The sequence below is a fragment of the Caretta caretta genome, chromosome 22 (assembly GCF_965140235.1).
Source record: "Caretta caretta isolate rCarCar2 chromosome 22, rCarCar1.hap1, whole genome shotgun sequence".
Classification (NCBI taxonomy): domain Eukaryota; kingdom Metazoa; phylum Chordata; order Testudines; family Cheloniidae; genus Caretta; species Caretta caretta.
Window position 1 is genome coordinate 6,895,875 of NC_134227.1, and position 27,368 is coordinate 6,923,242.

The 27,368-nt window shown below is 45.1% G+C and overlaps 1 protein-coding gene across 2 annotated transcripts in view; it reads left to right on the forward strand.

The window, feature by feature from the left end:
• MSANTD2 (Myb/SANT DNA binding domain containing 2) overlaps window positions 1–16,641 on the forward strand; it is a 34,350-nt gene extending 17,709 nt beyond the window's left edge. For both annotated transcript variants that reach the window (XM_048827596.2, XM_048827598.2), the window contains 2 exons: window positions 803–863; window positions 15,183–16,641. In XM_048827596.2, coding sequence (XP_048683553.1) covers window positions 803–863; window positions 15,183–16,035 — 914 coding nt within the window. In that variant the 3' untranslated portion in view covers window positions 16,036–16,641. The remainder of the gene's footprint in view (window positions 1–802; window positions 864–15,182) is intronic.
• Window positions 16,642–27,368: the final 10,727 nt, after the last annotated feature.

The window sequence follows — 27,368 nt, forward strand, 5'->3', positions numbered from 1 at the left end:
TTGTAGGTTAGATTGGGGGGTGAGGGGAAAGGCACACAAATATACCTCCATCTGTAGCTGTATTCAGGGGACTGGTAAATTCTGACTTTCACCAAGAGATGGATTAAATTGTATTTTCAAATGAAAATAGCAAACCTCCTCAAACGAACTGAAGTATGAGAAAACTAGGAATGTTAGCTCTTTAGAGGATCAGAATGTATGGGGGACTTGGGGAGAAGAACGCATAAAAGGGAGCTACTTGAGATAAAAGGGAAGGAGCTTCTTAAACCATGTATTTTAAAATGTACATAAATGAGGACTGTAATTCCATATAGGGGTTCTGGTGACTCAGGCTTTGCTCTGATGGTTTGTCACCATTATCCTTCAGAAGAATTACAGCAACATTTACATGCAGTTGGGGCTCACAATATTCTTTATGTTCAGTGAATGGTGCACACAGTCTAAATGGAATACAGATACATTTATTCTGGTGCTTGCTCTTCAGATGTGCTACTGAAAGCAGAATGGCCTTTTTCAGAATGTAGCTTACAATGAAATCAACTTGTGACTTAATAGCAGGAATTACTCTTGTCCTTGAACGATCTTGCACACGTGAAGCCAGGTTTTGATCCTGTAGCTAAAAATTCAGTCATGGTGATGTAGCTTACATAGTAGCTGGTTTTAAGAGCTGAAGCAGTCTTCTCAGAGTGTGACGTCAGAATTTTACTGGAAAGCACGAAGTGAACAACTTATTACCTTTCAAAGTAAAAAGCTTTGGGAAAGTTTTAAATATATAACTATCTGTCTGAACTTTGCTTTTCAGATGAAATGCCTGCCACAAAGAGAACATTAAAGATAAAACAGGAATCTTCAGAAGAAGCACAGTAAGTAACTTATGAATGCTTTGCTATTGAGTGCATTTCCCTAGGGGTGCTGCGCGGGAGGAGAGATTTTTGAAACTTCTGACTATAATTATAAATACATTGTGCAAGACTATTGAAGAATCTGCTTTTTGCATCATTCCAGTTACCTCAAAACATGTGGAAAGCTTCACAACTCAAGTCTCTTTTGGCTCTGTTATACAGCACATGAAACAGAACTCTCTTTACATGAATGCAAAAATTTGAACTGTGTAAAAGACACATCCTAACCTTTGGGGATGTGGGCGGGCAGGTCTTGGGGTGCGCTGGCAAAAATCGTGACTCTTGGATCTATTTGTAATTTGGTTTCCATCTGCCTAAAGTTTTGTCTCTTTGGGCATGCAGGAAAAGGAGCATTTTAAATGTAGGTTTCAGAGTAGCAGCCATGTTAGTCTGTATTCGCAAAAAGAAAAGGAGGACTTGTGGCACCTTAGAGACTAACCCATTTATTTGAGCATAAGCTGCATCCGATGAAGTGAGCTGTAGCTCACGAATAAATTTGTTAGTCTCTAAGGTGCCACAAGTCCTCCTTTTTCTTTTTATTTGAAATGTAGATGTTCATTAAAGTGTATGGGTATTCCCACTAATGAGTATAACTATAGTAGCTTAAAATTAGTACACAGACCTCTATCTAATACCAGCATAATACTGGGGAATACAGAAAATAGCTTAGAAGAGGGGGGAAAATCAAGACAAGGAGGAGAGGGGTATTGCTAGTTGAGCAATATACATTTCTGTTGGCCTTGAGCCTTACTTGGCTTATACTTGAGAACAGGCAAGTAAAACGTTTAGCATTGTAAGGGATGGGCAAGTTTACTCTGTGCCTAGATGGTAACTTTTTCTGCAGTTTTGCAAAGCTAGATTGTAATCTTTTGCTGCATTGGTTTAACGTGGCAAATGGTGGGACGTTTAATGTGCCTTTGCTCTTGCGGGAAACACATGAATCTCACTTTCTCCACCACCCCCTATTTTGGGGGCCGGGGCGCACATGCTATGTGTGGATATTCTTTGCTGGAGAATGGGCCAGTGTGGAATAATAGTTTAATCTTATTTTGGGGCAGCATTTTTATGTAATGGCATGGTGACTAAGTGATGACTACCTTACATATTTCTCTATACGCTTAACTGTAGAGGTCAATGCCCCTCCTATTAAAGTAAGCACCGTGATTTTCATTCTACTACCCTGTTTTCAGTCTCTAATTTTTCAAGCTTTCAGGCTGGGATTTTCCAGACTTGGTGTATGCCTCAAAGTGAACTTCAAATCTGATCTGAATCATTTTAGCAGATGGAGCGTGAATTAGGAATTTTCATTTTCCCCCATGTAAACATTTGTGGCCTCTTTTTGAGCCGCTCTGCAGCTGGAGGTCAAAATTTATATTTAAATAGTCCCGAGAAGTGTCATTTCCTTAGAAAATGGACTTTCATTTTACTATGCTCAGACTTTGAAGGACATGTTCTCCATGATAACAGTACACTTGACACTGTTCATACAAGGCTGGGAAGATTGATTTGTTCACAGATGCATGGCTAAATTACACAGTGGCTTTACATCCTTCATATCTTAAGATACCTTTTCATAAAAAGCAGAGGAGCTTTCTCTGAACCCCTGCACACTTTGCAAAGTGCATAGGAAGTAGACCTGCACTGAAGCACTTCAGGAGCTCCACAACTGAGAGGTGTAAAGCATCTTCCATAGCCAGACTTTTCCTGAGATTGTGGGGGAGTTTGGTTTTTTTCCTCTCGCCAAGGAGCCTTTTAATTATGCTTTAATTCTTTATTTAAAACAGGCTTAAATAAATACACAGTTAACGGGATTTGCAACCTTCGCTGGAATTTTGATAGCATTACATTAAGCAATCAAATTCTGAATGAACATCCTTCACTCTGTCCTTTGTACTTATGAATACGATGTAGGCTGTAATTGGGTTGCTAGGGATGATCATAAATGGGTGTGCATGTAGAGTTGTAGAAAAACAGGGTCTGAACTAGAGGCTGTAGCATAATGCTCACAGTCACACTAGGGCAGCACGTACATTGTCCATTTAGCCTTAACTTCCACATTCTTTTCTCCTGAGGGCTAATTAGTGCTATATTAGAATTGGAAAAGGTACAGAGAAGGGCAACAAAAACAATAAGGGAATAGAATAGCTTCCATATGAGGGGAGATTTAAAAGGCTGAGACTGCTCGGCTTGAAAAAGAGACGACTAAAGGGAATATGATAAAGGTCTATAAAATCATGAATGGTGTGGAGAAAATGACGACTAAGAGAAAGTGTTTGTTTATCTCTTCGCATAACACAAGATCCAGAGTATCCAATGAAAGTAATAAGCAGCAGATTTAAAATAATCATAAGGTAGTACTTTACACAATGCAAAACCAACATGTGGAACTTGTTGCCTTGTTGTGACGGCCAAACTACACTGGTGTTCAAAAAAGAATTGGATAAGTTAATAGAGGCTAGGTCCATCAATGGCTATTAGCCAAGAGGGTCTGGAATGCAACCCTATGCTCTGGGTGCCCCAGCCTCTGACTGCCGAAGCTGGGAGTGGACAACGGGATGGATCCACTGGATTGCCTGTTCTGTTCATTTCCTCTGAACCACCTGGCATTGGGCATTGTCAGAAGAAAGGATATTGGGCTAGATGGACCCAATATGGCCATTCTTACGTTCTAATTTTACAGCAGTTGCAGTTCAAACATATTTCATATAAAATAATGCAGAACTGTGAGATAGCTTGGCTACTTGTAAAGCTACTAGCTAACAAAGTTAAATTGCATATCTACTGTTGCACGGCTTTCTCATGATCACACACGCTAACCTTTTTTGTATTTGCTTATGTATCAAACAGTGTCTCCGCTTTCTTTTTGGAAATAAGACAATAAGATAAGCTTTCCAGTTGGAATGGTTAGAGCAGAGTCTGGGAAAATTTGGCCTAACATGTAGAAATGCCAGGTTTCAGAGTAGCAGCCGTGTTAGTCTGCATTCGCAAAAAGAAAAGGGGGACTTGTGGCGCCTTAAAGACTAACCCATTTATTTGAGCATAAGCTTTCGTGAGCTACAGCCTGACGCTTATCTAAAAACTTGTATAATATTAAAGTGTACAGTGTGTTAAACTCTTCTCTGCAATGTTAGCAATGCTATGCTAATGCATGAGAATTCGTGAAACTGACTAGAAACACAAATGAGATTAGTTTTATTTGCATGGTCCAAAATGAGATTGCACAAAACAAGCTACATAAATAGAAAACTAAAGAATGTTATTTTTAATCATGTATTAGGAATAGCCAGTGTTCTTAAGCTGTATGGTTGGTAGAGCATTGGGGCCCTGAGTCAGCAAGGTACTTAGGCTCATGCCTAATTTAAGCAGGAGTAATTCCATTGAAATCACTGGACTTAATCACATGTTTAAAGATAGGCATATACTTAAGTACTTTGCTGAATCAGGACATAGGTCAAACCTTTTTTTTAAAAAATGGGTGAAATAGGGTCCTTGGGCCACTTACTTAGTACCTAAGTATATGTTTAGGAGCCTAATTCTTGGCCCTAGCCTCTCTTCCATTCCACAGGTCAGCTTAAAGTACCCAGGAAAGGAAGGGAGAAAAGCCAGTGTAGTATGCTCCTTTTTCCCCCTAGCTCAGAGACGACCTGTGTCTACTCTGCTCCTCTGGGATTGCCCTGATTTTAGGAAAGTGGGACTGGGGGGATGTTCCCCTGCAGACCCTGGAGATTGAGCTTGAATTTCAGGTAGATGTTAATTCTATGACTGCTGCTTTTATCAGAGACAGGTGGGACAGGGTAGGCATCCAGCAGTAGCATACTTCCATGGCCAAAAGCAGCTGTAAGAGTAGTGTGGAGGAGCTGATTCTTTGCTCTGCAGATCTAGGGGGCTGTGCCATACCTATGTACTTTTCCTTTAGGGAAGCTTGGGGGAAAATTCCACAGGGTATACCTTGTGTGGTGTCCTAAGGCCTTCATACCCCTTCTGCAGTCCTACAGTGAAAGGACACACCATAACACATATGGTGAGGTTTTTCCGACAATGGCCCTTTGCAGTGGAGGAAATCAATGCAGCTAGCGAGGGGCAACTTTCTAGGAGACTTGTCACTGAACCATGCATTGGAATTAGTATGGCACTTTCTGGACACTGGGGGTTCTGACTAAGCCTTTGTGGCTGCACACGTACATACATGAAAACACCATTCCCATCAACCGCCTGCAGAAGCAAGGAAAATGGTACATCGCTTCTACCCTGTTCTGTGAATTAATGGAACAGCTCCACTTTGGGCACTGTTCCAGTAGAGGGACCCGGTGCATAGGTTTAATACATAGTCTCTCTTCACTAAACCAGTTGTGTAAATACACGACTCATCACACTGACTCTGCTGCCTCTCTTGACTTAAGAACGGCCAGACTGGGTCAGACCAAAGGTCCATCTAGCCCAGTGTCCTGTCTTCTGACAGTGGCCAATGCCAGGTGCCCCAGAAGGAATGAACAGAACAGGATCAAATGATCCATCCCCTGTCGCACATTCCCAGCTTCTGGCGACCAAAGGCTAGGGACACCATCCATGCCCATCCTGGCGAATAGCCATTGATGGACCTGTCCTCCATGAACTTATCTAGTTCTTTTTGAACTGTTATAGTGAGCCTTGACAACACCCTCTGGCAAAGAGTTCCACAGGTTGTCTGTGTTGTGTGGGGAAAAAATACATCCTTTTATTCGTTTTAAACCTGCTGCCTATTAATTTCATTTGGTGACCCCTAGTTCTTGTGTTATGAGAAGGAGTAAATAACACTTATTTACTTTCTCCACATCAGTCATGATTTTATAGATTTCTGTCTTATCCCCCCTTAGTCATCTCTTTTCCAAGCTGAAAAGTCCCAGTCTTACTAATCTCCACATTAGAGACCCCAATTCATTTTTGTTGTCCTTTTCTGAACCTTTTCCAATTCCAATCTTTTTTTTTTTTTTTTTGGAGACGGCGCGACCACATCTGCACGCAGTATTCAAGATGTGGGCGTACCATGGATTTATATAGAGACCATATATTTTCTGTATTATTGTGTGTCTGTCCCTTTCTTAATGATTCCCAACATTGTTTGCTTTTTTGACTGCCACTGAGTGGATGTTTTCAGAGAACTATCTACGGTGACTCCAAGATCTTTCTTAAGTGGAAACAGCTAATTTAGACCATCTTTTGATATGTTAGGGTGTCAGACAGTAAATGCCTCCAAGCTCTTATGTGAGATAGGTAATGATAATTTTCCCCCTTTTATAGAGGTGGGAAGTAGGGAACAGAAGTGAAGTGGCTTGTCCAAGGTTACACAGCTAAGTTAAGAACATCTGTGATAGAATTCAGGAGTCCTCCCATAGTCCCTTGCTCTGTCAGTAAGCCATTTTCTGTCTCTTCCAAACTTAGCTTTGACAGTTGGGCCTATAATATCTTTACTCCAAAATGTACTGAATTTATGGCATAGCGTGCTTGTGCTTCTCTTGCTAGACCAGTATAGTGCCTAGGACTGGCTTTCTAAATTTTTCTGCAGTACCTACAACAGGATCACAGGGTAGGAAGTGCACATGTGATCGTGCAGTGTTAGCTTTCTGCTGTGCTGCTTGGAACTCTGTATGTGAAGTCTGACGTTCAGTGGGACCCTTTCTTAGTTGATATGGGCCCAACCATCATAGGAATTGGAACTTACTAACTCCATGAGCTACTGTCTCAGAATAAAATGAAGGGGGAAAATATTTAAGAATTTGTTCTGCTATTTTTATTCTCTTGTGAGACAAAATAGAGAGCTTTGAAACATGTTGGCTCCTTCACTGAAACAGCTGTGCTAGCCTCTTCTGCTTGGAGTCTGATTTGTACAGAAACGGTTTAAAATTCCCACCAAGCTTTGAATCACCACTCATTTGAATCATGTAAGATTTCAGCAAGACCAAGGGAGCCATTCCACCATCAGTGGTCAGTGTCCTACCTGCAGCCATGCAGTTGGGAATTCCAGCTCTACCGGTAACTTGCTGCGTGGCCTTGGGAAAGCTTACTGAACTCCTATCTGTCACTGAGTGACCTACCTCACTGGCTGTTTGGAGCGTTATTTCATGGTTATAAAGTGGTTGGGGAAGCAGTTGCAGCGTAGCACACTTTTCTCTGTTTTGTGTGCACATGTGGTCACTATTACATCTGAATCTGAAATTCACAGGTAGTTGGTACAGTACAGCCTTTTAAATTGCATGATCCCTATTTATAACTTCCCTATTGGTTTGAAGACTTCAAGTCAGACTGAGATGCTGGATATAATCGTAGAAACCCTGAGTTAGAAGGAACCACTGCTGAACCATCTGAGCCTCAGGGAGATGTCAAACTTTGGGTGTCAAAATAGTTTCCGTCATCCTTGTAGCTTTCAGAGTGCTTGGGTTGGTGATTCTGTCCTTGGCAATCCTTGCGTCTTCTCTAAAGCTCTTCTTTACCTATCACTGTCCTAAGTGAAGTCACACTGGTGCCTGCCAGCACTGGCCTATTACAAGAGGAGATGATGTTGTTGGTTGTTTTTCACCAGGAGTCTCCTTTTGAATTCATCTGAAGTTAGTTTATTAATCACCTTGTGTAGTACTATTTTACAAGAGACTTTATTCTAAGCTGTCTCTTCCACTGTTCAGTTGAAAATTACAAGTTCTGGTTTATCAGGTTTTGAACAGAAGTGTTTCTCTAAGAGAAAATTGAGGCTATCAGCTGCCTTTTAACAAACAAATGTATAAATGCTGCTGCCAGCATAACTCTGTACTCAGACAGCAATGTACTTAATAAGACAGCCAATTATAACATCACCTTGTCTGTCTTGTCCCTAGAAGATGATGAACTTACAGTCCCAAATGTCTAAAGTGAAAGTTTGAGATGGCATATTCCAAGCTGTAAGTGACACAGTGCTGCTCAGCATCTCTGAGGCTTGGAATCTGAAGAACCAACAGCAAAGCCATATATAGAAGGCTGTCTTTCCATCTTTATCCATTGCAAAAGTACAGGCTTGTATGCTATAGTCTTTCATGTGTAAGTGTAAATGTGTATCTTGTATAAATACTTAGGAATATTGTAAAGGTGCATATCTTTATCCTCCTGTTCCATACTGCTAAACCTGAGCAGGTCCAGGTACTCCCCCAGCCGCCATTAACACTGCTTCTAGCATGAGAATGGGAGCCCTGGCACAGCAGCAAATGGCTGGCTGAGTCATAACTCTGCTCCTGTGGGTTCTCAGCGGGTTCTTTCAATGGCTTTCTCGTAATTAGGTGCAGCTGAGTAAAATGTTGATTAAAAAAACTGTCCAGAAATCATAGTGCGTTTATGGTATAATTACTCTTGATGTGTGGCTGAGACACACTGGATGTTAATGACATAAAGCCACTGCTGTGCTGGCTATTAAGTGCTCTGTGAAGTGAGTGGTCTGACTACTCTTAATAGAGCTGTTGCATCATTAAATCCTCCACCAAAATTGCACCATCACCCTCTTGTTCATAGTCTCGTCAAGGCTCCAAGGCTTGAATGGAGCTGGGCACACACTACCCTCTCACCTGGAATTGGCCCCCGTAGGTCAGGGGTGGATACTGTGGGGAAAGCGCCATTCCCGTTCATTAGGGTGTGAACTAATGCTTGACCTCCAGGGCTATCAGCCAGGCACCATTCACTATTCTAAAAGTGCAAGTGGCAGAATCGGCTGTTGCACCCATTCCCAGCTTACATCCCCTGTGGAAGGGGTCCTGGCTGACTTGTGCAGCCTTAAGGCTCACATTTACAAATGCTTACTATGACATCCGTGAACAGTGGTTATATAATGTCTTTCCTGTGTATAACCCAAGTATTGCAACTATTTGAGGTCTTCAGTAGAGGCGTGTGCATTGTGTTTGGTAAAACATTCAATGAGTGCCTATCCAAGGCTCCAGTTTAGGTTAAATATCTGTGTCCCACTCTTACCTGATGGAGTTAGTTCTCCAACACCCTCTAGCAAACTAAGGGAAGCCTGTCTCCTCATTGCCATGTCATCACTCCCACCAGTGCAAAGTGCCATAAATGCATTTGTTTTGCACTGGTGTAAATGACACAAGGTGTAGGCCAGTGGTGAATTGGGTTCCCACTACCCTTCATCTTGGGCATCGTGCTACCCCTTCAGCCTGTGACCCATCCTGTCCCCAAACGTCTGGAGAAAAATATGGCCTCTGTAGCTCGGGCAGACGTTGGCAAATCTGGGCTCTGGTGGTGCAGAAGAGGAGAATTCCAGAGCTGCAAGGTTCCATGGAGATTGGCTTCCTCTTGGTTGTATAAGGCGGGCTATAGGTCAAGCACCGCTGCTGATTCACCTGTGGCAGTGTGCCATTGGGTGAAAAGGGGGGCCTCAAGTAACCTGGGCCCAGTCCACGTAGGGCTTTAAATGTTAGAAGCACCACCTTGAGTTTCACCCAGCTGCACTTGTCTGCGGCTTGTGGAGTGATGCTCTCTTGGCGTGTAGGCCTACTTAATACTCAGGCTGCTGCTTGTCTCCTTCATTTCCACTTCTAAGCGATCTTGAAACAGCCCCAAATTACAGATGTTATGAGAATCTGATCTTGAGGAGTGTAGCCTTCAGTGGAGTGATCTCCATCCTGGAGAAGAAAATAATAAATCATTGCGGAGCTGGCCCAGGCTCAGAATAAAGAGCCTGGACCAGCTCCGCAGTTGGTGTAAATTGGCATAGCCCCACTGATTTCACTGGAGCTATGCTGTGGTTTCTGACAGCTGTACTCTAACCTGAATTTCCATGCCAGTTACCTTGGTGGACACAGTCTGCATATATAGTATTTTCCTTTTGCAACAGAGTACGTATGAAGCTTTCAGGGAGGCATCAGTAGCTCTTTAAATTCTGAAATCTGTGGGATACGCGAGGAAGAATCTGCAAAATAAATGAGTTTTCTGGTTTTTATGTAACTAGTGGCCAAATGTGGAAAATGGCAACATTTTAAAATGTACTGCTGGAGGAAATGATTGATCGGGGACTCTGCCGTCTCCTTTTGAGAGCTCTCCTGAGCTCACTGTAGGCCTTTCCCACTGCTGAAATACCAGCTTCAGCTATAGAAACATTACTGATCCGCAGCCAGAAAACACCACCTAGTCCTGTTAGTCTATGCAATATGGAATGTCTGTAGTCAGAGACGCTCTGTGTGAGGACGGAGTACAGAGCATGTTACTAGGTGTACACGCTGAGTTTGAAATTCAAAACAAAGTGGTTAGCGAGTTATCTAAATACAAAAGATTCTTTGTGTTTAAATTCTCAGATATTTTTTTAAATGAAAAAGTACAATTGCATAGCGCATGTCCAAAGGACTGCCTAAGGCGAGGATTTAGGTTTCCTCCCCATGTCCCCTTTCTCTGTCTATCTCAGGCACTTACCTGGCCCTGTTGTAGTATTTGGATGCCCCACAATTTTCAGCGTCTTCATAGAGAAATGCTCTTACCCCCATTGTATAGATATGGAGCTGAGGCTGCCTCATTTCACCATAGCTCCTCCACCACCCAAGTTGGTACAGGGAATCTGTAGCAGAGGGGGAATTGAACCCAGAGCTGCTAGGGCATAGCCTAGTGCTCTAGCCACTGGCCTGTCAAGAGTCTCCCTTGCTAATTCCTCTCCATGACACTTCACAGCACCAGGTTGGCTTTTCCAGAGTCGGTGCTGCTTCTCTCAGATGCAGGGGCATAGTTTCATAGAGTATCAGGGTTGGAAGGGACTTCAGGAGGTCATCTAGTCCGACCCCCAGCTCAAAGCAGGACCAACCCCAGCTAAATCGTCCCAGTCAAGGCTTTGTCAAGCCAGGCCTCTAAGGATGGAGATTCCACCACCTCCCTAGGTAACCCATTCCAGTGCTTCACCACCCTCCTAGTGAAATAGTGTTTCCTGATATCCAACCTAAACCTCCCCCACCACAACTTGAGACCATAGCTCCTTGTTCTGTCATCTGCCATCACTGAGAACAGCCTAGCTGCATCCTCTTTGGAGCCCCCTTCAGGTAGGTGAAGGCTGATATCATATTCTCCCCCTTCCCCCCCCCCCCCCCCCGCACTCTTCTGCAGACTAAATAACCTGTTGCCTCAGCCTCTCTTCATAAATTGTGCCCCAGCCCCCTAATCATTTTCGTTGCCCTCAGCTGGACTCTCTCCAATTTGTCCACATCCCTTCTGTATTGGGGGATCAAAACTGGATGCAGTACTCCAGGTGTGGCCTCAACAGTGTCGAATAGAGGGGAATAATCACTTCCCTTGATCTGCTGGCAATGCTCCTACTAATACAGCCCAATATGCTGTTGGCCTTCTTGGCAACGAGGGTGCTGCTGACTCAGATCCAGCTTCTCATCCACTGAAATCCCCAGGTCCTTTTCTGCAGAACTGCTGCTTAGCCAGTCGGTCTAAGTTTTTTCTGATCAGACTTTGTTGTCTCCTTCCCTTCTAATGCTACTTTGTTTCATTTCTCCCCTTCATTTCTTATTGTCTCACCTTTCTCTGCACCTGTTTCCAAGAGGTCCCTTCCCCTTATCCCCAGCCCTGTAGTAATAGGGGACACGTGTGCAAGGCCTGCACACCAGAACGCATTGATGCAGTGCCTTCCTTCTCCACAGGAGGTGGGGCAGAGACTCCGTGCTTTGTAGGAGAAGGGAGAGCACTTCTGGGCGAGCACTCTTGGGCCCTCCAGAAAGAGCACTTATTCTCTGCAAGTTTGAAGATTCAGAAGAGAATTTCCTCATGGTGGCGGAGAAAGGAGATGGCCACTAGATCCAAAACACACTCTCTCCTGCTTGTGCCCAATTGTAGGGGACCAAATACAAATTCACTACAGTTGATCAAAGCATGAGAAGAGTTAAAATGGCATGTGTTTCGCAAATGGGATTTAGCGGACTGAGATGGATTTCTCAGTTACTAAAGGAGCGCTGTAATACCTGCTTGTGGCTCTGATATGTTAGCTTGTTCTTTACTGCTGATACAAATAGAGTGCCTACCCTGTGTGAAGCTGCTTACGCTTGCATCAGATGTGTGCAAATAGACTTGGCTAATTAGTTATAGAAGTACTAATTCTCTTATTGGTATTTGCTTTGACATTTTTCAGAGGAACAGCCGTGTTAGTCTGTATTCGCAAAAAGAACAGGAGGACTTGTGGCACCTTAGAGACTAACCAATTTATTTGAGCATAAGCTTTCGTGAGCTACAGCTCACTTCATCGGATGCATACTGTGGAAACTGCAGAAGACATTATATACACAGAGACCATGAAACAATACCTCCTCCCACCCCATTCTCCTGCTGGTAATAGCTTATCTAAAGTGATCACTCTCCTTACAATGTGTACGACAATCAAGCTGGGCCACCTCCAGCACAAATCCAGGTTCTCTCACCCTCCGCCCCCCGCCCCCCACAAACCCACTCTCCCGCTGGCAATAGCTGGAGGTGGCCCAGCTTGATTGTTGTGCACATTGTAAGGAGAGTGATCACTTTAGATAAGCTATTACCAGCAGGAGAATGGGGTGGGAGGAGGTATTGTTTCATGGTCTCTGTGTATATAATGTCTTCTGCAGTTTCCACAGTATGCATCCGATGAAGTGAGCTGTAGCTCACGAAAGCTTATGCTCAAATAAATTGGTTAGTCTCTAAGGTGCCACAAGTACTCCTTTTCTTTTTGCTTTGACATTGTTAGCTAACAGGGTGGATTGATTTTAATCAAATTGATTTAAATCACCAGTTGTAACCATGATTTTGATCAGTAAGCAGGAAACATTGATTTTAATCATGTTTTGCATTTTTTAGTTTTTCTACAGAAAGTTTGATAACCATTAAAACATGATGATTTCCAACTAAATATAGTCTTTACGGTAAATTTGGTGTTTCTTTTTACTAACGAGGAGGACACGGTATATCTATGTACACATTTATTTAAGCAATTATATAATTTAATTTACATTGATTTAAATGGTTAATTTTTATTATTTTTAGAGGATGGTGAATGATGCATTTCTTTAATTACTTTTTTACTTGTGATTTGTGAGAGACTATTTGGAAATTCAAAATCAATCCACAGAAACCGTATGTAAAATTACCTTAAGTGTGCTGGAAACATAAGAAAAAAGCTTATAAAAGTGTTTCAAAACATGTTTTGTATTTAAAACTAACGTTAATTAAACAAAGTAGTTATCTGTAGCAAAATTTAACTGATTACTTCTGGTCACCATGTTGTTCAAGATTTTAGTAACAGTAGAGCTTGTCTTCTTGCATCTAAGTTTTGTGTGGGAGAGGAAGAGGAAAACTAGCTATCCTGCTTTTAAGGGTTCCAGTTGGTTTCTTAACTGAATGAAGTAGTCACTGAATTGAACTAGTTGAATAAACTGAAATGAAGGTTTCATATTTAAATCATTTACATTAAATAAAAAAAATTTGAAAATTGGTAGCAAATATGTACTAAGAAAGTCAAACCACTGAACCAGAGTTTGTTGAAGCGTTAAACCAGCTTTTGACAAAACAGTAGCGTCTTCTACAGGGCAGAGAAAATATTTTCTTCATTTCAGTTTATTCATCTAGCTCAGTTCAGTGACTAGTTCATTCAAAGTCAAGAAACCAACTGGGAGTTGCAGAAGTAGAAAGCTATTTGTTCTTTTTAGAAATGATTGATAGAAAAATATATCCAAGTACAATCGCTGAGAAGTAAGAACCTAAGATAATAGGAAAGGCAGTGTATTTATGGTAAGATAGGCATTTGAAATTTTTCTTTAATCCTGGTTGTTTGGAATATTCTCAAGCTTTCCATTTTGGCTGAAATGTCCCACATGCTTAGTCTTGGCCCAGAAATAAACACTCTTTGGAATGCTTGTGCAAAATTCATTGTTCCTTTTGAATTATGGGAGCATGAAAAAAATCTTTTGGTTTAAGAAAAAGTTCTGTTTGCTTTTATAAGATGAAGTCAAATTGTTGAACCTTCACAATTCCATACATATGGACCTCAGTGAAGAAGTTAGAAGGCTAAATTTGGGGAAAGCTTTGTACCTTTGAAATTACTATGTTTAAAATTACATAATTGAGCATGTGCAAATAAGTAATATCTTAGTAGATTGTGGTGCTGATGCGTAACTCCCGGGCCATAGCAGCAGAGGAATGTTTGCTCAAAAGCACTGTTAGTCAGTAAAGTTAAACTGTTTTGTTCTTGCACTGCCCATTTGCATGTCATCATGAGAATATGATGGGGGGTGGGGGGAGATGAAGTTTTGCGCAAAAGTGGAACTTGAAATACATCAGTAAGGGAAAAATGCACTTTTTTCTCTACCGATTTAACTACCGTTCAGCTTTTGCAGAAAATTATGCTTGTCAGCAGAGACTCTAGTTTGCTTTAAAAAAAAAAAAAAAAATTCTGGTGTCTTGGCTTGTGTGTTGTTTTGGTTTGTGTTTTGGGGGAAAGGGAGGACACGTTAAATGATAAATTTACTGCAGTGTTAAGATTAAACAGATACAAAAGTAATATTCATACTGCAACATTAACTTGGCCTCTTCGCACAGAATGTGTATATGATGTGTCATGGGGCTACATTTTTAAAGGTATTTAGATGCCTATCTCCCATTGGGTTGTGTTTTGTTGTTGTTTTTTCCCCATAGATTCCAAGGCCAGCTGGGGCCATTATGATCATCTAGTCTGAGCTCCTGTATGACACAGGCCAGAGAACTTCCCCCAAATAATTAATAGAATCATAGACCATCAGGGTTGGAAGGGACCTCAGGTGGTCATCTAGTCCAACCCCCTGCTCAAAGCAGGACCAATCCCCAACCAATTCTAGAGCAGATCTTATAGAAGAAGATTTTAATGGGAGTTAGGTATCTAACTGATGAAAGAGCATTCTAGAACACGTGTATGTTGTGTGTAATATGTGTAGGTTAAATGTTCCTGTAGGCTTCTGAATTTTAGGAAACTATAAATGCCCATTCTTGTCCTTGTATTAACATAGAATAATACTTATCTGCTTCACAAAGCTCTTGAAGACATTTCTAAAGCATTTTGAAAGAGTTAAATGCTAATGATGAATTCTATAAATTAGAGCTAACTATGACATTTTTGATGGCTACCTTTTCTCAGTTGGCTACCAGTATCTCAGATCATAGATGCTCTTACTTTGGTTAATGTTTTCTTAAAGTTGATGTGCTCTTTCAAACTTAAGCAAAACTTAAAAAAAAACAAAAAACTCCAGTCTGAGCTGAGCTCCATCTTATGGTTTACATTTGTGTTAATTTTTCTAGGAAGCAAGACGTCATGCAGAACATTGTGCAAATCTTGGAATCCGTCCAGTTAAAATGGGAGCTGTTTCAGAGCTGGACAGATTTCTCCAGGCTACATCTTTCTAACAAACTAGCCATTTTTGGCATTGGTTATAACACACGCTGGAAGGAGGATATTCGCTACCACTACGCTGAGATCAGTTCCCAGGTGCCTCTTGGCAAACGGCTTAGGGAATATTTCAATTCGGAGAAGCCAGAGGGCAGGATCATCATGACGCGAGTACAGAAAATGAACTGGAAAAACGTTTACTATAAATTCCTAGAGATTACTATTAGTGAAGCAAGATGCCTGGAGCTGCATATGGAAGTTGACTGGATACCTATAGCTCATTCTAAGCCAACTGGAGGAAATGTTGTTCAGTATTTATTACCAGGGGGGATTCCCAAAAGCCCTGGCCTGTATGCCATTGGTTATGAAGATTGCCAGGAGAAACCCCACTCACCTCATGCAGACCGCAGAGGCCCAGATCCTGGGAAAGAGACTCAGGGGGAGGTAGATGTCCCTTCACCACAGGCCTCTCTCAGGGTGGAGATGGAGTCTGCCAGAATTATCTATTGTTACCTTGGCATTGCTGAGGTTAGAACTCTCCAGCAGTGCTTGTTTTTACATTTTCAGGCCAACACCAAAACCTTCAGCAAAGAGTGGGTTGGAATCAATGGGTTTTTATCTCAGAACTGCATCGTAGAACCAGGGGTGTCGCCTAAATCCATCTACATCAAATTTGTGGAAGTGGAGAGGGATTTTCTTTCTGCTGGCTCTTTGGTAGAGTGCCTGGAAAAAGCCATTGGATACCCATTGAAGTTTAACAACTGAATCTCGTCCTTCATAAGGATTAGGGCTTCTGCCTCCTTTCCATGTTGCTAGCAGACGCTTACAGATCCTGTCTGTTCACAGTGGGGCAAGTAAGACTTTCAGAGTGAAAATGAACTTCAGAGTGAAAGATGCTTGCAAATGATTCAAAACAACTTGTCCTGAGCAAGTGAAATGTACAGCTAACTTGCTTGGCAGGTCAACTGGTTTTATAAAGAGATGAAGGCGAGCCTTGTAAAAATGACTGTAGGTACATTCCACATTGGACAGAGCTTATACTTTGCATTTCATATGAAAAGCTGTTTTTTCCACAATGTTTCATTTTTACACATCTGTCTCTATATAAAGTGTTATTACCGATCTGAATAAATAAGCAATAGATAATGGCAAGTTAAACCTTGGGTCACATTAAATGAGACTGTTTTTCAATGCCACCCTTAGCTACTATTGTATATAATTTAGAGTTTCACTTTTTTCACCCATCAAGTGTGTTACTATTTCCAACCAGTGTTGCCTGCGAAGACTTTTGTTTCTGTGATGTATCCCACTTCACTAGTAGTGTTGCAAAATCAGCTCTTTTTTACCATTAAAGTAATTCCTGGCCTTTGAGTTCTAGTTAGCCTCTTTGTGGCAGTGAGAATAACCTGACAGCTGGGAAACATTTTGTCAAACCATGCTTATCAATACAATCAAAGCTGTGAGAATTTTGGGGGACAGGGAGGGGCGGGATGAGGGGAGGGGGGGGTTATAGATGGAGGGGGAGTAAACATTTAATGCCTTTTCAGAACTGTTACTATATAAGCCCCATCCTCCTGCTGGCTGGTGCTGGCATTTTGATTTTTCTAAGACTCATTGATCAGTGGAAGTTGTGACATACAATGAATGTGTCAGTCCTAATAAAAAAACCAAACGCCTATGGACTTCTAGAAATGTGTTTCTCTTACTAACCCTGATTCCCCTGGACGGGTTTGTAGTAGAGATGTGCATGTTGAGTTCATTTGAGGTCACCAATCTTACCTGTGGAACCTTGCACCTGGGCTTCGTTCCATGGGCTGGAGCGGTCCTTCCGTCCTGGGTGCTGGTTTTCTTTTATCTGTGGGGAGGAGGAGGTAAGATTATAAATCTGTCTGTACATGATGCTGTAGAAAGCTGGGCATGTGTAAATCTTACGTACGCCAGCAGGGCACTTGCAATTGTGTTGTTGAACTGCTAAATCTAATCTGGACCATAATGGTCCATTTAGCTACCGGATCTTGATTCAGAATTACCACTCATTCTCTTTCAAATGTGGGTGTAGGAGGGAATTTACTGTGATTCTACTAGGCCAGTGTCCATGAAGGCAACAACATAGCAGTGTGTGTGAGTAAGCAGGGGTGATGGTTTTATTCAGCACTATTAAGAGAATAGTGAGTTTGTAATAAGTACATTCACCAGTTGTTAGTTTGAATGCATCTTTCATTAATCTTGAGGTCACTGGGGTTTGAGGTGTGAATTCAGATGCTGGAGGAGCCCAGGTGAAATGAGACAGTGTGGTAAGAGGCCGGGTCAGCCTCTGAAGCCCTGTCTGCATTAGAATATTGGTGGCCCCCATCCTGGTCCAGGCACGTGGAACATTGTACAGCACTCGGTGCACCGAGCATCGCGCAGATATTCCACATACTGGTGCCCCGGCACCATCTCAGTGCTAATCTTGGAGACGCCTCTGCCCGCATCACTTCAATTCAGACGGTTCTGGCAGACTGGAGAACAGCCAATGGCGGCACTGAGGCCCAGCTCTCTACCTGGCCCCTTCAATTAGTGTCCCTAAGCCGTACTCGGGTGCTCTTAGTTCCACTCAAATCCTACCTTGCTGCCCTGTCGTCTTCACCCCCCCCCCCCCCCAGCCTTGTTGCAGCAGTCCAGCTAAGACAAGAGGTTGTGTGTTTGCATGGTCTCTCCTTCCCCCAGCGTTGCCCCTTATGAACAATAAGCAAAATGTATTGATTCAATCTATTTTAGTTTTAAAATAATATGACGCTTGCTATGAAATGTTTGTGTAGCTGGAGAGCTTGTAACCAACTGTTTTTAGTAACACTTGCCTTTTTATTGACGGATTCTCCTGCCCTGTGTGTTTAGGTATGTATACATCAGCTGTGTGGAAATCACGTAAACTTGCATGTGGCCCATATGCCGAGCATCTCTTAGGAGTGGGCCTTTCCACTGCATCTGACTGACAGAAGAAAAAAAAAAATCTTACCTTCCTGCAATGCAGGGTTGGTGTTGCAGCTGGCAGAAGAATCTGCAAAGTGCCAGATGCCACAGAGATGTAAGATAACAGTAGCAGGCTACGCTGAAGCACCAGGTAACCGAAGTCACACCCCAGTAAATCTGAAACCTCAAACTAGGTTTATCAATCATGGCTTTCCAGCCACTAATATGTCTCCCACATGTACAGGAGTGGTAAAGCTGCAGTTGTCGTTGGAAGCTAAGGATGTTGACTGGGGCAGAGTGTGAAAATGGGTAAAGTCTTAAGGGGAAAAAAATGTGAACTACCTAGCAATTCATTTGCATGCCCCTCCTCCAGTTTGTGGAGGTAGATTCCTGCATGCGAGGCCCAGAGTTGGAAATAGACCCATAGGGATCCCTGCCATCATGCTGTTGGCTTGTGAGCGCATAGCACCTTGGACGTATGAGCAAGTTCTCGGGCCACAACAAATCAGTTCACTAAATCAGGGTTCCCAAACTTTATCATTTGTGTGACCCACTTCTGAGTGTCTCATTGACACCTGTCCTCCTGCTCACCACCATACAGACCCAGCTCCACCCCCCAAAGGCAACAGAATAACATCCCTGTGGCAACTAAATCACTTGCTTACATGGAAAGGTAATGTTAGGGAATTATGGTGGTTTTAGCTCCTTTTAGTGCACTTTTAGGGCATGGAAATGAGGTGAGTTAGCATCCTGTGACCAGCAAGCTCTCTGGACTTCTGTGGGAACCACTGGCCTAAACCATTGGGACTACAAACCACTAGAAACCAATACAATATATTTTAAATATGGGATTAAAAGATGTGCGTTATACGCTTGCCATCTGTGCACCTTTTCAGGGGAGCTTTGTGGGGATGGAATAGAAGCGTCCATGTACCGTTTTCTATGTTACAGCTTTCAAGGTCAGCAGGGGCTATTAGATCTGGCCCCCTGTATAGCACAGGCCACTGAATTTCACCAGTTATCCCTGTGTTGAGGCCAGTAATTTGCATAACTTGTGTTTTGGCTAAAGCCTCTTCCAGCAGGGCTGCCAGGCTCTGTCTGAAGACTTCTGGAGATGGTGACGGCACCACCAACGGCTTGGTTCAGCAGTTAATCACCCTCGCTGTTAAAAATGGACCTAATTTCTAATTTGCATTTGTCTGGGACTTCAGCTCCCAGCCATTGGTTCTTATTCTGCATTTCTCTGAAAGATTAAAGAGACCGTTAGTACCTGGTACAGTAACTCCTCGCTTAACGTTGTAGTTATGTTCCTGAAAAATGCTACGTTAAGAGAAATGATGTTAAGTGAATCCAATTTTCCCATAAGAATTAATGTAAATGGGGGGGTTAGGTTCCAGGGAAAAAATTTTTTGCCAGACAAAAGACATTATATACATATACAGTATACGTTTTTTAAATTTTAAACTATTTAATACTGTACTCACCAATGATTGTGAAGCTTGGTTGATGCGGGGCGTAGTGGGGTAGGGGTGCAGGGCCTTGCCCCACTCCGCCCGTCTGGCGCTCCTGTCCTGGAGCGGGGTCGGGGGCTTGCCCACTCCCCAGCTGGAATGCCAGTGGGCGGAGTGGGGCAAGCCCCTGTGCCCTGACCCCACTATCTGGCAGGAGCAATGGGTGGAGCAGGACGAGCCAAACAGCTTTATAACAGAACGTTGCATGACTTTAAATGAGTATGTCCTCTAATAGATCAGCAACCTAATAACAAAACAGTGTTAACCGGGATGACTTTAAGTGAGGAGTTACTGTATTTAATCAAATCACCTCTCAAACGTCTTTTTGATAAACAGCTTGAGCTTGCACTACCTATGCCAACGGGAGGGGTTTTCCTGTCATGATAGGTAATCCACCTCCCCGAGAGGCAATAGCTTATGGAAGAATTCTTCCGTCGACCTAGCACTGTCTACACAGGGTCTTATGTTGGCTTAGCTACGCCACTCAAGGATGTGGATTTTTTTTAAGCCCCTGAGTGATGTAGTTAACCTAATTTTCTGTGTAGACCAGGCCTTGGTGTCTCACTGTAAGGTATTTTCCCCAGCCCATAAGTCATTTTTGTGGCTCTCTGCTGCACCCTCTCCAGTTTTTCAACATCCTTTTTAAAATGTGGACACCAGAACTGAGCTCAGGGTTCCAGTATTTGTCTCACCAATACCATGTACCGAGATGAAAATCACCTCCGTATGGCTACTCACCCTCTTTGTATGTCCAAGGGTCTTACCAGCTCTTTGTGGTGTGGCATTGCACTGGGCACTCACATTGAGTTCCCTGTCCCCTGTGTCCCCTAAATCCTTTTCAGAGTCACTGCTTTCTAGGATAAGGCCCCCACCCCCATTCTGTGTTCCTTGTTCCTAGATGTGCAACTTTGCTTTTGGCTGTATTAAAATACATTTGTTTGAATGGGCCCAGCTTGCCAAGCGCTTCAGATCCCTCTGTCGTCTTCATTATTACAGTCCACCAATAGAAAGCTGCAGTTTCAATGCGAAAGCCTGGCAAGGTTCAGTCCTCCAGCATCTACTAGGTGGATACTGCAGACAGACGTTCTTGAGGAAGCATCGTGGCTTGATGCTGGCAGGTTCCAACAGGAAGAAACCTCCTTGAAGGGAAACGCAGAGGCTGGGCTGGAGCATGGTTATGTAAGGGCCCACAAGTTGCACTTGGAGTGCGTACAGCATGATTGTACGGCTGCGTATTTCTGAGTGCTAGCTGGTCCTAGTTGCGGACCAGTTGTAGGCACTGGAATTACAGCCAAAGCTTTAGAGACAAGGCTGAGAAACCAAATTGGATAAGGGCATGGGGGGAGGGGGAGGCCGAGACTGCAGATGGGGTGGAGGAGGAAGAATGTGACAATGAAGACTAGAAATACTAGGGGGTCATACACATCACAGCTTCTGTTGGCTGATCTCATTGCACCCACCAGGGGGCGTGCGCACGCAACCCTCCATTCCCGCCTCCCTGGGTCCTGCCCCCCATTCCCCCTCTACTGCAGGGACTCTCTCTTACTCCCACCACTCCCTCCCTCCCTCATGCCTGGGACTGTGTCCCCATTCTCCCTTCCCCTGCCATGGCATAGTCTCACTGTGCCCTCCACTCTTCCCACTGTCACATGCCAGGGTCCCCCAGTCGCCCCTTGCCAGGGGTTCTGTGTGCCCCCTATTCCCCCTTCCTCCCATAAGTCATCCATTCTCCTCCCCCGTGTGCCAAAGACTGAGTACACCCATACCAGGGTCCCTCAATTTCCCCTTCACTCCTCCCCCCTCCCCTCCCCGGCCTGCCAGGGGCAGGGCACATAACTCCCTTCCCCACCCAACATTGTTATTTGTCTCCTTTCTCTTTAGGAGATCAGACACTCAGTGTGTCCATGTATAATAACTCTTGAGAAGCTGGACAGAGCTGAGATTGGGGTGGAGGTGGGGGTAATTTTTATGCTGGAAGGCAGTAAAGGGTGCCATCAACCGCTCTTTAATCTATAGGCCGTTGCAGAGCTTCTTGAAGCTCTGGCCATGTTAAACAGAGGCTGAGGCACTGTGCGTACCCTATTTCCCCCTTTCCATTTTCAGATTTCCTCCCGAATCAATAGGGGTCTGCCCATTGATGCCTAGAACATTCCCTGAAAACCTGGAATTGATGGGGTGCAGTGTTTGAAAAGTGATGGCATGACGGACCACAAGTTGGGCGTAAGGCCTTGCAAGCTTGGCCTGCTAAGAGCAGAATGGGAAAGTGGAGCTATACTGCCCTGCAAGAGCTAGTCTGACCTTTCCAGGATAGAGGAGGACAGAGAGAGGTCCAAGTGGGGGCGGGGGTGGTGGTGGTAAGGAGCCAAACCAAAGAGGCAGTCATAGAACAATGGAACCACTGTCAGTGATCCTGAGCGGCACCTCCTGCATGGAGGGGGAGGCTGACCTGAGAGATCTGACTCAGATAAAGAACAGCATAAAATCTGGCCTCCTGGGAGCCTGGCTAGATGTGATGAGAAGGGCGGCGTGTACCAGAAACGCTTGCACCATCCGTCTCTGCAAGGACAAGTGATGTGAGTATTGTCGGTTACCAGCAATTTGTTCAGCTCATGTTCAGTGTTGCGGGTGATTGGGCTCCCACTCTTTCCCTGAGCTTTTCCTAATATCCAGCCTGAACAGTCCCTTTTCTCTGCCTCTCATTACCCCAGTTCGAACTCTTTCCCTTCCACTAAACAGTTCCTCTCCTCCTTGGCTTTTGCCCTTTCCCCTCCCCATCCTTGGCTAGCTCATGTCCAATCCACACGGATTTAGTTCTTACGTTTCCTCATCCTTCCCCCCACAATCACTTGTGGTGTTGCCCTTAGTCTGTCAGCCTCTTCAATGAGGCGCTGAGAATTTAAGGGCTCAGTTCGGCAAAGTTCTTGCGCCTGGAGACCCAATGTCTGTTCTACCTAAGGTCTGCCAGCCGCAGCGTTCCCACTGGTTGCAGCTATCGTAGTGGCCTGGGGAGGGAGAGACAAACTATCTCACACCAGCCCTTGTCTGTTAAGGGTTTGAAAGGCCCCTGAGACTGGTGCGGTATCTGATATGGAACCAGGGCAAAGAAATGGTGCCATGTGCTCCCGCCAGGCCAAAAGGCAGCTGCAGGGTGTTCACCCAGCTGTTTCATAGTGCCCTGCCCCACTAACCCAAGGCTCTGCCGTTGCAGGAGACAGCTTGGAGCAGGGAGGTGCCAGTATCACCATGGAAGATCAGTCTTCTGCAGGGAGCGCGTTTCTGGCCATTGTGTCTGTACGAGCAATGAGCTCAATGAGCCCCAAACCTCTGTGCTTCCCCCAGGGCATCCTCCTCCTCCGGCCTCCTGGGGTAAGATCACCACCAGTTACTCAAAACTGCCCTCATCTTCTGGCCAGCATCCCACGATATGTCCTGCCACAGGTACTGTGGGAAAGCATTCATTCTCTGTATCGTATCTGTTACAGGCACCAGACACTAAAATGCCAAGGAAGGCACAACTTTCCGAAAGGCTCTTGCAGGTCACAATTACCAACACAGCGTGGCCTGGTTCTGTTTTGGGAGAAGTTTGGACGGTGTCTGTTCACATCTCACTTGCTGTACAACTTGTGTCCTCGCGAGAGGGTTTTTGGATTGGTTGCTTTGCTCTTTAGACTGATCAGTTACATAATGTAGCGCCAGAGAAGTGCTTCTGATTGGGGTGGAGAAGTGTTTAACCGTTGTGGCAATCGGAACAGGACGAGTCTGGAGGAGAACAAAGACTGGAACGTGCCTTCACCGAGTGGCGTTTAAATTAGGCATGCAGCAAGGAGACTCATGATGTTCTGTACAAAATAACCATTTGCTTCGTAAGTGGGGAAATACCTCAGGGCTTGGAGTTCTGCAGAGATTCAGTCCTGACCTTAGCCTGCTGAAGATGATGCACTGAACCCTGGGCAGTTTACCCTCTCTCTGCATCTGTTGGACGGGATCATAAATGAAAGGTCCTGTCTGCTCTCTGGGGACAGGAAAGATGCTGTATCACTTCTTCTAGGTCAGGGTTTGACCTAGTATCTTTGGCCAAATCGTCCCCCCACAGTACTGTCTATCAGTGTACGCAACCTGCATCTCATAGTCCATTGCTCCTCCCTTACCCCACCCCCACCCCTGCCAAAGTCAGAGGCACTGAATGCCAGAAGGGCTGTTACTTCTCTGAACTGTACTAGTGTTTGTGTAGGGGTGGATGTTCTGGGCCACATGCAGAGGTGATGCGAACTGGGGGGGAGGGGGGGTGTGGAGAGAGAAATCAGCTAAGACCAAGCTGCTCTAATGTCCCATTTTCATTTCACAGACAGCAGGACTGGGCCCTTGGTTTGCAGAGACCTTAGTGGGGGGTTTCACATTGTAAAGTAAACAGAAGTTCAAACTAGCACCTTGAGAATCCACCTAGTACACCAGCCTCATCCAGAGGCTTTTCTAGCAGAGCGAATGGCCACTTGGCTCCTTTAGTTTCGTTGAACACCATTGCTCTGGAGAAGAATCCTTGGTGGAGGCAAGTTTTCATCCCCTTCTCTGCCCTGCCCCGGCTGTGCTTTGACAGGTCACAGTCCCCCACCCTCAGCTCGCTGAGCCCAAAGAGGCTTAGACAGGGGTGTGGAGCTAAAAATCCTTTGAACTGGCTGGGTTCAGGCATCCTGTGTTGAGGTTAGGGTAGAATGGGGTTTGGAGAGCGAGTTGACAGCGGAAGCAGAGGCGCCAGTCCACAACGGGATACTCTGGGGAGTGGAAGTGCCCATTCAGGGTCCACAGGCAAGGCTGTATGCACATCTGGGAACATCCAGCCCCTGCTCCTTGCGTATACAGAGCACCCACGGACAGTTGTCTGTGTGCATAGTGCCCCATCACACCCAGTTAGCACTCCCTACGCATACAGGGCACCTAGAGGCTCTGCCCCATGTGCATGGAGCACCCATCACACCCAGGGACTGCTCCTGGGCCTATGGGGCACCCAGGGACTGAGCCATGTGTGCATGGAGCACCCATCACACCCAGGGACTGCTCCTGGGCCTATGGGGCACCCAGGGACTGAGCCATGTGTGCATGGAGCACCCTTCACGCCCAGGGACTGCAACATAAGCACAGCGCCTAGCAAACATTTATGTTGCTGTAAACCAGCCCTTCCACGTGCAGATCCTGAACCCATGCACTAAAGACCTGTTGTGGCGTGTATTGAGCACTGGACTAGCTCTCCATGGCACTCAGCCTCCCAAATGAGTGCTGAGACTCCCAGCCTTGCCCAGCAGTCCTCAGACCAAGTGATTCTGTTAAGCTACCATTATGGCCAGCAGCCTCTGTGCCCAGCATGCCACCTGTGCACCCTCCCAATGCACTCCCTCTCCTTACCCTTGCACGTCTCCTTGGTGCTGGCACCAAGCACCTGTCTTCCCTAGGAACCGCTCCATGGCACTCAGCAGCCATGGCGGAACACCCACTGCACCATGCGAGCTGCATGGGCATGCTGAGCAAGCTCTCAGTGCATGCCAGACTGACCAGTGACCCTTTCATGAGTGCACCATGCCCTTAAGGGTCTGCACCCTCCATACACACTCAGCATCCCCTTTCCTTCGTGCTTAGAGGCTGAGTGATCCATTTTCGTCAGGAGTGAAGTGTCTGCTGTGCCCAGAGACCTTACCATGTGCACCCAGTGCATTCAGTGTACACGGACTTGGATCTCTGTGTGCATCACGCGACTGGCCCACCTTGCAACAAGCAATGCACACTGACCTCCTGTGTGCGCACCAAGAGACTGTCACATCAGTGACTCCTCCCCAGGCACCAAGACCTACAGTCAACCTCTCCATGAGCATTGAGAGAAGCTACAGCAGCCACCAAGTGACCTCTCAGGGCCTCAAGATTCACCACGCCAGCCAGTGGCCTCTGCCTGCACCTTCCACACGTATCTGGCTTGGCTCGTTTATGCATCCAGGATATGGGTGAGCGCATTCTCCTGCTCCTCCATCATGAAAATGTCTCAAATTTGGGAACTAGCAGGTGGGAGGAGTCACGCCCAAAATTCTGAGACCAAGTCATTGCTCCATAGATGGGCAGCTGCTTGGAAATCAGCTATTCCATGTGTCACTCACCAGTGTGGCCTCATCAATATTCTGCCGTTATTACACTCATATTTAAAATGGCTATAGCCCATTTAACTCAAGATCCCAGCATGCCTGACAAGCCACCTAGAGCAGTGGTGAGTAAAACTTTAACACTGAGGGCTGAAATGGCAACTTGGCAGGAGTCTGATCTGTTTAGCTTAACCTTCTCTTTGTTAAGGGGTGACTTGATCAGTCTGTAATTATCTACATGGGGAACAGATATTTGATAATAGGTTCTTCAAACTAGCAGATAAAGGTATACCAAGATCAGGTGGCTGGAGGTGGAAGCCAGACAAATTCAGCCTGCAAATAAGGTTCTTTATGTGAGGGTAATTAGCCATTGGGACAACTCACCAAGGGCTGGGGTGGATTCTCCATCCCTGGCAATTTTAAAATCAAGACTGGTTGTTTTTTTCCCTAAATGATCTGCTCTAGTTCAAATAAACAATTGAGGGAAATCCTTTGGCCTCTGTTTTAGAGGAGATCAGACTAGATGATCCCAGTGGTCTCTTCTGACCTTCTAAGCCATGAATCTAGATTTTTAAGGCCAGAAACGATCGCAATGATCATTTAGCCTGACCTGCACCACACAGGCCAGAGAATTCCATCCAACCATAGGAGTCAGAAGAGATGAGTGTAGTCCCCACCCAGCTTTAAACTCACCGGCTCTTCCAGCTCATCACTGTACAAGGTTTTCTACTGGGCCTGGGAGGTGCTCAGGGCCTCTGCCTGGCAACCTCTGCTCCTGCTGAGCTCAATGGAAGGTGTAGGCAGCCAGACTGGATCCTGCATGATTTGTACTGGCTCCAGCAGAGGGAGCCCGGCTGCAAAGAATGATCTGTCTCTGCTGCTCACAAAGCTTAGGGGAGCCAGTGCCGGATCTTGTTCAGGTTTAAACAAGCACCCAGCTGTGCTACAGGCTTATGTTGGGCCAGAGCCTGGTCTCAGCTGCACCAGAAGAAATCCATTGACTTCAGGAGTTAATCTGGATTCACATCCGTGGACCAGACCAGACCAGATTCCAGGCCTGTGCAGCTCATCAACTGTTACCTCGCTGGAGGCCAGCAGCATGGGGGGCACTGCACAAGTTATGCACTCTCTAGTGAGATGGCTGGCAACCACTAAAAAACACACTTTGTCTGTTCAAATATTCCAGGACAACTTGTTCATCTGGTGTTTTGTACCTAGCTATCACAGGGCCAGTGTGGAATGAGGTCAGCAGAGGCTCCGGTTTGAACAGTCCCCCTCTGTGCGGGTGTAAATCACACCTGTTGGGGAAAGGCCTATGGCTCTAAGGAAGCCGGTTTCCCATTTCCCATCCCTTATCCCTGCGCCTGCATGCATGCACACGTCTGTCCCAGCAGCTGCCTGTCCTCTCCGTACAACTTCCCGCAGAGTAGCTGCTCCGGTGCCTTGATGCTCCGGCCCTGGGGAGTACAGGTCCCTTGGCAGGGCACCCTTCTTCAGGGTGTTGGCTCCTAAATAC